At 36.5% G+C, this 11,386-nt stretch overlaps 1 protein-coding gene across 1 annotated transcript; it reads right to left on the bottom strand.

Moving 5' to 3' along the window:
• Positions 1-5,005: 5,005 nt before the first annotated feature.
• Positions 5,006-6,226, bottom strand: LOC149554052 (uncharacterized). The gene is made up of 2 exons (XM_089790406.1): positions 5,782-6,226; positions 5,006-5,427 (listed from the first exon to the last, which is right to left on the bottom strand). The coding sequence occupies exons 1-2, from the start codon at positions 6,224-6,226 to the stop codon at positions 5,006-5,008; spliced, it is 867 nt and encodes a 288-aa protein (XP_089646532.1).
• Between the last annotated feature and the right edge of the window lie 5,160 nt (positions 6,227-11,386).

The raw sequence follows: 11,386 nt of genomic DNA, 5'->3' as shown, positions 1-11,386 counted from the left end.
AAATATATACTATTAAACTTAACAAAAATAATTAAATTTGTCTATGAAAAATTTAGTCTATTTAAAAGATAATCATAAATAGTGTAATTCTTGCACCCAACTAAGTTGTTTCATCTATGTGCTACTTAGTTCACTCCATAATAATTTGGTATCACAAAATTTAGTAGAAGGGGAAGTGGAGATGCATGCATCCATACTAAAAATGTCAAAATGAATGGAGCTTTGGTTCAGTAGATCTTCACTAGACCACCTATGATGATCCAATTGTTTCTATCCCACATGCTTCCAAATGTTTTCATAACTTGTTTGTTGAGATCTGTTACGTCCAAAATTTTGTTGTTTTAAAATGCTCTTATTATTCTAAGAAATAAGATTGAAAAATTCAGTTATTTAAAAAAAATTGTCTTAATTTAAATAAGACATAAAACTGATAAGATCACAAATAATAAAAACATTTCTTCTTCACCATGTTAAAAATTCATACACAATCTTTGAATTGAAAAAGCTTACAAATAACAATAACATTAAAAAATATATTGAATAATCCTTAATTTTAAACATAAAATTTAGAAGTATAATTAAAAAATAAAATTAATTTAATAATTGTGTACTATAACAAAAATCTCTCTCAAAAAACAACCACTTATTATTATATATAGAAAAAGACACATTGTAAATATCAATAAATTTGAAACCTATATAAAATCAAGAATTCTCAATTCAAAAATATACTTATTTAATAATTTAGATTTGATTAAATAAGACATAACTAATAATATGTATCTTATTTATATGGTATAATATATATTGAGAATTTCAAAATGATATTTAATTAAATTAAACTATAAATAAGATAAATTATAATTTAAGATGTTAAATTTTTAAAAATATATGATAATTTAATATAAAATGAACAATTTTTATAATGTAATTTATTATATATATTGATTTGGATTGTTACTGTTCAAATCTCTTAGATCTCTATTAATAAATAGATGAAAAGATAAGAAAACATCATTTAAAGCAACCTATAATAGTTAATAAAGCCAAAGGGAAAGGTGGAAAATATTTTTTTTCTTGGAAAGCACCATACAAAGTCTGATTTCAATTTTAGAATTGAGTAGTGTCAAGAGGTAGAATTGTAGATTCTCCAAAAAGGAAGTTGCAATTGACATATTATAAAGTAATTTTATATAGCATTTTACACACCCATTGAGGTTATCTGCTAAAGTTCAAGATTAGCCACCCATCCCTAAAATAAATAAACCAATTCATAAATATAATGTGTCTTTTTCACTACCACATTAATAATTAGGAAAATCTAATTACCCGACCAATGGAAGTTAACCATTTAACTATCATTTGAATGTTTAGTACATTTCTTGGCTCTTTGCCGGCTGAAAATCAAAGAAATATTTCTTCTTTCTTCTTTGTTTATATGAAACCCAAGTCACTTAGGAATGACAAGTTACTCAAAATCATTGGAAATATACCAAGATCAAACTTTCTTAGATTTGGCTTTTGGGATTTCTCTAGCAATGATGAAAATACCAAATTTTGGAATTGACTCATTCAGGTGTTGCATGAAGTTTAAATTTGAGGAGGGAACAATCAACATTAACGCCCAAAGCTTGAGCTCCTAGTCGATTGAACAAACAAGCTTTTTCTAGGACTATTCTCCTACTACATTGAATACAGATGAATTGTTGCTATATACATGGATTGTCTAATGTGAATCCTTTCATGTGAGCTTCTAATTTAAAAAGCCTAGTTTTTTCTTGACCTCCTAAGTTCTCTGTCCCCAAAAACCATGGATACAATCTGACAGAGGCAAGAGACTCTATTTGGTGTGATTCTGAGAGGTTAATGGATTTTTTGATGAGAAAAAATAGAGGGTATTTCAGTAAGCAAAATTGAGTTAGCCAGAGGCACACGCTTTACTAGCTGGCTTAATACTAGCAAGAAGAAATGGTTTTCATTCAGTTCATATTGAGGGTGACTCAATGATTATAATTAAAGCATGTCTCTAAAAAATTATTGCAATTGGAAAATTACTTATATCCTAAAATAGATTTGGGGGTTATTGGATTCATTTCGAGAATATCAGATATCTCATATATACAGGGAAGGTAATTCTGTGGCCGACTATTTAGCAAATATGGGATGCGATGATCAACATGTAGAGTTTGTTGCCTCGGCTTCACATCCCAATCTTAATTCTCATCCAATTATTCTATCTGCCTTTCCTATTCTAGTAGAAATTTTTATCAAGGATTGAAATTAATGTCTCCAATTGCAGCCCTTTGTAGTTTGTGTTGTCGTAGGTGAAATCTTTTATGAGCTGCTTTTCTTCTGCTTATTTCTTTTGTATTTCAATGAGGAAATGGGGTTTTCTTTCTAGTTCTTTCCCCATGGAGTTATTGAGCTAGCTATTTTAATATATAATTTGTGGCCTTGTCCACATTTGCCAAATTTAAAAAAAAAAAAAAAAAATTGAGTTAGCCAACTCAATTCTTCCTAAGCTCACAAAACTTACAGAACTCAATCCTTCTTGAGCTCATGAAACTTATAGCACCATACAAAAATTACCTGGAGTGAGTCACAACATGTTTCATGGAGGGGATTTCGTGTTGAGTCGTGTGTTCTTATTTTGGCATGAGTTCATTTGAGGTGCATAGATCTCTGCTGGTGAGTGTGAATTACATCAACATATTGAGGGCCTTTTAGATATTCAATGGGATATCTCCATTTGTGAAATTCTCACATTTTACATCAAACCAGGCCATTTTATTCTAGAGGCATACGAAACTAAATAAAAAATGAAATGTGATGTAGAAAATCAATAGAAATAGAAGGGGAGAAATAAAAAATTAATTTGTTTCTATATTATAATAATAGAAAGAAATAAATAAAATATGAGAAATAATTTAAATAGCCAAAATATAATTACAAATAGACAGAAATAAATTTTAATGGTGGAGGCTTATAATTTTCCAGGAGCAAGGCTTCCACTTTAACTCTATCGACATAAAAATATAATAATAATTAAATAGATAGAAAAAAAACTTAATACTAACATGAAAATAAATATAAAGACTCAAATAAAGCACTATACTAAATACTAAAATTAAATTTAAAAAAAGCTTATAAAATAGTAGAAAAATAATAAACTACAAAATAAAACAAGCTTAAGAAAATATAAATTAAAATATTAAAAATAATAAAGAGTTTTAAAAAGAAACCTTCAAACATAATTTAAGGAAAGATGGTTTCAAAATTTGTAACATACAATTAAAGAACTTTAAACTTTTTAAGTTTAGAATAAATAATAATATAAAACAATCATGAAAGAACAATAAGAGAAAAGGTTATAGAAGAATAGAGAAGTAAGAAAAGTTAAGATGGAGAAAGATTAAAGAATAAAAAGGTTTTTTTTTTTTGATGAATAGTCCTATTCTTTAAAAAAAATATGCTTAGAATACAATTCACAAAAAAGGGGTTGGGGGATACAAGATCACCCTGCAAGAGAGTTCAAGCGGCCTAAGCCAAAACTAAACACACGACATCAACCAAAATTAGCAACTATTAATTAAAAAAAACATATATAGCAACCTCAGGCTGCCAAAGCAGTGGCAACCGAGGAGGGAGGATCATCTTTGTCATTGAAACCCCAATCATTGGTGAGATTGGGGGGCAGGCTGGGCACAGACCAGCCATCATCAAGAGCAACAATAGCATGGGGATCAGTGGCAGCCTCCACATCTTTGACCTCAGGCCACGAAGGAGAGATCGCAAGCGCTAGGCGGGGCCATTTGCCAGCATTATCTCGACGAGCACTAGGAGGAGGAGCCGGGGACCAGCCAGAGCCACCACAGGGTGGGGAGGCAGAGCGGTGCCTCCAACTACCAGCCCCACCACTAGGAGAGTGATGGCGAGAAGCCTATGAGTGCAGAGTGTGCGAGTGGCAGCCTGAGGAGTGGCACCGCTATCGGCAGCCACGAGGCATCGAGGTGTCTGTCGAGGCATTTGGAGGTACTCGAGCCACAGTGCAAGGGGCATTGCCCCAGTGGTTGAGCAGCTCCTGCAGGTGAGCAACTTCCAAGGCAACTTTGTTAGCTTGCACCTGTATCTACATAATAACATTGTTACAAATACAAGCTTTAGTGTACATTGCAATGTTAACATCCAAAAAGCTGTGTGTGAATAAAACAACATTTCTATCTTTCCACAAAGTAAACAAAATTTCCATCCTAAATGTATGCTAGATCTGGGAGTACTTTTTGGGAATTTTGGGGGAATCACCCAGCACATCATGTGCCATGAAAATGGTTCAGGCCTAAAGGGCTTGAAAAAATCATGAATCCAGTGCCAGTAATTCTGTGCATGTTTACAAAACCAAAAAATATGCAAAAAGGACTCAGGTTGACCACGAAAGGGGCATCTCAGATCAGGAAACCCTATGTGCTTGAGTCGAGGCCCCAAGGGAAGACCTTGGAAGGCAAGGCACCAAGAAAAGTGGGCGATCTTGGGCTCAGTAATAGTGCACCAGATGGTATCAAAGCATTTTTGCCATTGAGAAAGCGAATATTGCAAATGCCATCTCTTGTTGAGCATGTCTACCATCGGAAGATGGGGCGAAAGCCATCGGTATCCCTTATTGGGCTTGTAGTTGGAAAAAGGAGTGTCAGGATACCACTTCCAGTCATGCCACCAAGGATGACCAGACTGAATTCCAACCTTGTGCAAGGATGGAGGAAAGCAATAGGTCAAAAGTCTGCCGATCTGCACGGACAAGGCAGTACTGAACCTGCATGTCTTCCCAGGTCCTAAAACTCATAGTGACTCTAGAAAATAGATCTTTGATAGTTTTGATGCCACATTTGAAAAAATGAAGAGCACTGGCACCTTGGGTCTTAGCAAGAGGATTACCTTGAAAGGAAAACAGGGGAGACCACCAAATATTCTATTGATTCAAGGAGAGACCATTATGAAAGTCATCCCCAACCTAATGAAGCCAGGGCTTGATAGCCTCCCAAGCTTTCCAGATGCTCTTGATAACAAATGAGCCCTGTATGACAACATGATCACGCATGATGAGAAGGGTTTGAAAAACAATCCCCTTCCATGCAGGTCTGTTGACAGGGAAGCCAGAAGAAATACAATGGCGAACTAGAATCTTCCAAGCTTCATCTCCAGTAATAGCATGAATGATCCACTTGGCACAAAGTGCAAGGCCTTGTTTTTGAGTGGAAAGTAGACTGAGGCCACCAGACTCTTTAGAGAGGCAACAAAATTCCCAAGCGACTCTGTGAAATCCATGATGATTGGAACCAGAATCCCAGAGGAAATCTCTATGCAAGCATTCCAGCTTAAGATAGGAAGCTTTGGAAGGAGCCCAACAGGAAGAATAATAAAAATGGGCGGCCTCTAGAATCATAGAACAAATCTAGAATTTACCAGCAAGAGAGAGCGGCTTGGTAATCCAGTAATCAAGCTTTTTTTCAATCTTAGCAAGGACAACATTCCAAAGCTCTAGAGGGGAAGCCTAAAAGGTAAAAGGGATACCAAGAAAACAAAAAATTTCACTGTGAGTGACCCATTTCCACTCAAATTGGCTAAGCCAGGGTGGAGCTGGCAAAAAAGACTGGTGGTAGCAGAGTGTTTTATGCCATTGAATGGTAGAGCTAGAGGGTTGACAAAAAGTCTTCAGACAAGATAGTGCATTGTTGATGCTTTCCTCCTCTTCAAGAAGAGTAAGGAAGAAATCATCAGCAAAATGACCATTGACAAGTTGGGATGTAGAATCAGGCAAGGTAATGCCACGAACCAATCCTGAGAAAATAGAATGAGCAAGCAGGTACCCAAAGCCTTCAGCAACAAGAACGTAAAGTTCTAGAGCTAAAGGGCAACGTTGCTTGATGAAGCGAAAGAGCCCAAAGGCCTCAGGAAATGAATTATTAATGGTAACACAAGCATTAGCATCACCAAAAAGCATCTCCATGGATTGAATAAAGTTGGGACCAAATCCCAGGGCCTGGAGCATAGCTAGGATGAAGGGCCATTCAATGTGGTCATATGCTTTGGCAAAATCTATCTTCCGAAAGATAGCCTTAAGTTTGGACTCATGAGCCCATTCCATCCCTTCCCAAACAGCAATAATGTTATCAAGAATGTATCTTGATTTGATGAAGCCAATTTTCTCAGGCCACACAATTAGAGGCAGCATGTGCTCAAGATTTTGAGAGAGAGTGCCTTGGCAATTACCTTATAAGCCACATTCAGAAGGGTGATGGGCCTCCAATTGCATATGTCCTTCGGATCACCAGCCTTAGGTATGAATTTAATATTTCCTTTATTTATAATGGCTCCTAAGCTTTTAGAATGATATGCTTCAAGATAGAATCTGTGCAGATCAGGGCCAATTTTCTCCCAGAGGTGCTTGTAAAACTCATAGGGAAATCCATCACACCCAGGGGACTTGTCATCTGCCATAGAAAAGGCAGCCTCTTTAAGATCGTTGAGGAAAATAAGTTGCTCATAGAAAGCACGCTACTCCCTCGCAAGGCGGTTTGGAGTAACAGAGATGCATTTTCAGAGAGCTTCTTCCTGGGCAACCAAATTTCCCTGCGAAGAAAAGACATTCTCATAATGATGAACGAATGCTTGCAGGATGTCAAGGAGACTGGACATAATAGTCGTACCTTGTTTGAGTTTTTGAATCCCAACTTTGGTATGACGGGCTCGAAGAGCATGAAAAAATTCCTTTGAGGCTTTGTCTCCAACCTTCAACCAGTGGAGACGAGCCTTGAGTTGAGCTCCATGGGTAGCATAGTTGTCAGCAACTTGCTTGTCATGTCGAATCTTGACAAGTTGAACTTGCAGATTCGTATCAAAGGGGTTAAGAGTGAGAGCCTCATAAGCTTTTCTAAGGGCAAGTTTGTTAGCTGCATAAGCCCTTTTTTAGAAAATGGTGACTTGACGCCCATAGATGTGCAGGAATCACACAGTTTTGGCAATGACATCATTCCACCATTGAATCCATCCCCTTTGAGAATGCGGACGTGGCTCCAAATTCTAGACACGTTGGATATGTGAGATGGTGGAAGCATGCATCAGCACTGACGTGTTGAGGAAAAACTGAGACATAGCTACCTTGGGGATAGTTGTTTGCCAAGTAATGCCAATATAAATAGGATAGTGGTCAGATAAAGTGACATCTAACAGGGGAATGACATGCAAATCTTGATCCTCAGAAAAGTAGAAAAAAGATTGTGCAGAGATCATGGCACAATCAAGATGTTTTAATATATGATCTGGGTTAGCTTGAAAGTTGGACCAAGTGTGCTAGACCCCACTACTCTGGTGGTGATTAGTGTTGGGATAAAAAAGGCCCAATTTATTACGCATGTAGTACCAAGCTGCTCTTTCTCTAGCTGTCTAATGAAAACACAAAATGCCTTCTTTGTCAGATGCCACTTCAACCATATTGAAGTCCCCACACATGACCCAAGTAGCTGGAGGCAAATTGTCAGCCAGCAAGGCCCACAACTTGGCTCTTTCAACAATGTCATTGGAAGAATAAACATTAATGACTCCAAAAGAGTGATTGTTAATGGAAAGTAAAAGCCAAACAATTCTATGCGAAGGGTCAGTACCATGTGAAATAATAGAAAAATGAAGGCGAGGTGAGAGGAGAGTAACTACACCACCTCAGCCAGCATCATGTTGTGAGGAAAACATAACGCCATCCTGCCAAATGACACGACATGCAACGTCAAACATGAAACCAGAGATCTTTACTTCTTGTAAACACAAAAAATCCAAATTACCAAGTGTATGACGGGTATCGCAGACATAGTACTTTCTAGTGAGGTCTATAAGACCTCTAACATTCCATGAAAGGCAGTTCATGAGAAATCTTCCATGTCATCCTCATCCTCGAGAGAGGAGTAGCTATTTTGCAAGAAGGTAGGAGCTAGGTGAAAGTTAGACGGGAAATCCTTTGAACTTACAGCCTGTTGCTTTATCTTTGGTACCTCTGCACGTCCAAGAGGACTACGAGAATGTCGTGTTGCTAGTGGCACAATGGAAGAGACCGCAAGCGGAGTGCGAGCCCTAACCAAGGCAGAAGCCCTGGCGGTGGCCTTGATCCCCTGCGTAATAGCAGGGTTTGAAACCTACGAACCTCCCAGAGGACGAATTGTCAAAGCCACCTGCGTCCTCACACTAGCTGGTGTAGACCTTCCTGTAGGAATAGGAGGAACATCGGTAACTGCCACATAAGATTGTTTGGGCTGCAAAGGGGTTGAGGCAACCTTGCCCTTACGTCCAACAGTAACCCAATCTTCTTTTTTCCCTTCGGCTTGTTTGGCAGGTGCATCTTTAGGTGCGAGGTTTGCCCTGGAGGTAACTAAGGGGCAATCTCGAATCTTGTGTTCCACCGATTGGCACCTATAATAGGTGTTAGGAAGGTTTAGGTAAAGCACCTTCTAAGAGAAGTTCTGCACCCCAATCTGTATTTCCATGGAATCATGAAGATCCTTGGAAAGATCAACTTCGATGCAAATGTGACGCTGAGGGCGAGCATTAAAGAATTTCTCAGGCTCCTTGGTGACAACTTTTCCAAGGGTTTGGGAAATGGACTCAATGAAATGCCAACATGGCAAGGGTAAACCTGGAAACTCAACCCACATAGGGACCCTAAGCTTTTTATCATTCGAGACTGTAAAGTCTCGGGTCCATTTTTGGAAAACAAGCAGAGAAGAACAGATAGACCAAGGGCCGTTGGTGAAAACTACCTCTGCTTGTGACGGGTTGGCGAAGCGAAATAAAAAAAAACCTTTGGTAAGGTTTTGCATGGCATCAAGGCAGACCCCATGAGGGGTCCAACTCTTGTTAGCCCATTCTCCGAGCATAGCTTCAGGAGGAGTCCAACCCACAAAATATCCTATCAAGGTGTGGTGCTCTAACCAGTCACATGCAGCATCAAATTCTTGCAAAGGAAGGATAATATCAAAATTACCTCGTGAAAGATCTTCGGGAAAAACTTGCGTGGGCGTTTGTTCAGAAGCGGCGCCATGGCAGTCCGAAGCAGCAGCGTGCACACCAGAAACAATTGGGTCACAGTTGGCCGGAGCCATGATAAAAAAGCCTAAAGACTCCCATAGTAAATGAGGTTTGACAAGTATTGCCTAGAGAAGGCAAGTTCAAATGAAGAGACGTACTCAAGAGAACTGAAAAATCACATGAGGCAAGAAACCCTAGCAGAGCAAAAAAGACCAGAAATCAAAATCTCCCTCAAAGCTTTTTTTTAAAGAATAAAAAGTTTAAAAATAATAACAACAAGAAATCGTAAAAGAAACAAAATTAAAACTTAAAACAATTTATTAATAATATATCTTAAAAAATAAATATAATAAATAATAAGAATTAATATTTTAATTTAAGCTTAGAGTCTACTACACAATAGTAAATTGTAAATATTATTTTCTTGGAACAATAAATAAAAGACGTTGATAACAACTTGCTAGTAACATGTATCCAAGACAGCTTCTAAAACCCTCCTCCACATTGAATCCGTAACCAGAGCCTCCCATCCAGCAGTCAAGTAGACGGACTCTGTCCCATTCATCCAAAATATTATCACGCTTTATTGAATCCAAATTATCTCTCGCTTCTTCCACAGTTGCCAAGCGCCATCCGGCTTGAGGTTTGCTGCTCCTTTCCAGCTTGTTGAAGACCATATTCATAGACATATTCACACCTTCTTTATCAAACCCAGAACGTTATCTTCTTTTATAACGAGAACCACAACCTAACCCAAAACACTGCAAACTGCCCTACGACCACAAATGGTTAAATACAAAATCCGTAGATCTGTTCGCGCAAATGACAGATGTAATCCTCTTTAGAAACGCCTTTGAAAACCCAAGAAAAATACAGAGGGTGTGACTTTTTTATGTGGAACAATCTAAAAAAGCTGCAGCGAATAAGGCGACCAGAACGTGTAACTTTGTAACTAGCCTTCAGAACGAGTGACTTAACCAAGTCAATATTAAAAACATTTTAAGAAGTAAATTCAAATCTTAGTTCTGAATAAATATTTGATTGATGTATACATAATAATAATATTGATATATTTAATTATTAAGACGAACGTGAGAGTGGAGATGAAAGTCAAATGAAATGTGAGCATAACTAACAAGAGATGTATAAGGTTATAGTTCCTGTCATGTATTGTAGAGTGTGGCAATAAAGAGTTAAGATAAGGAATAAACTTTTTAATTTGAAGGAATGCAAAATGTATTAGAACAACATTCTTTATATCCTTTGATTTTTTAGAGGTTGAACTATCTTTAAATAGTATTAAAATGAATTGTAATTGTACATAGAACTTAAGAACTAAAGACAGTGGAGAAACATAAACAACTACATTTTGCATTAATGTTTGTAGTTGAATGCAAGTAGATAAGTTATAGCTCTTCCCAAGTGCAAAATTACTTCTTTGTGTCTTTAGAATTTTAACATCAACGCCTTTACAAAAAAAGTTACAAGAAGTTCTAAAATTGGTTAAAAGGACTAAATAATAAATGGCATTGTATGGTGTGCTCAACATAATACAAAGTTTACTTTTCATATTGTAATGAGTTTGGTGTTAGGAATGCTTTTGTAGAATAACTAAACAACAAAAATATTGATTTTTTAAATTATAAAACAAGAAAAATGAGTCATACTTTCGGTCTACTTTGAAATTTATCACAATCAATTGTGGTTTTTTTAAAATAAGCTACTATACTCTATACATATACGAATAGAAGAAATTTAGAGCATTATAAATGTCTAATGACAAGATTTAATTAAAAAAGGGTAAATCTAAACTCTATCATAGAAAACTCAAAAGTGCATAATAATTTTAGAACAAAATGGAATTCTTTAACTTTAAAAGTTTTGAGACTGGAAAGCATCTTCATAAGCCCTCAAGAAATGTTGTTCAATTTCACTAAAAAAATCATGCATACATTACAAGGCAACACATTTTTTGCATTATTGGTTTTTCCATGAGAAGTCTTGTGATAATAAATAAAATTTCTACAATATTAGTTTGAATGCAATTATAAAGTTGTCAGAAATGTTTTGTAATGTGTTGCGAACAAATGGATCATTGAGATCTTGTGCAAGGTTAAACAATACCAACCAAAATCCCAACAAAAGCATAAGCATGTTATAACTAAATTCTACATATAGAAAATATATCCACAATTTAAATTGCTTATTCTTTGTGTCTTGGAGTTTGTAGTACAATAACTTTTTTTTTAGCATGTTTGCAATATAAGAAATTAAACCAATTGTTTATCCTAAAAGAAAGAATTATATGATTAAAAAATTA

This window comes from Cupressus sempervirens, chromosome 6 (genome assembly GCF_028749045.1).
Source record: "Cupressus sempervirens isolate cs-2001-9-10 chromosome 6, ASM2874904v1, whole genome shotgun sequence".
NCBI classification, from domain to species: domain Eukaryota; kingdom Viridiplantae; phylum Streptophyta; class Pinopsida; order Cupressales; family Cupressaceae; genus Cupressus; species Cupressus sempervirens.
The sequence above is the reverse complement of the archived record's forward strand: the minus strand, read 5'-3'. Positions and strand labels throughout refer to the sequence as shown.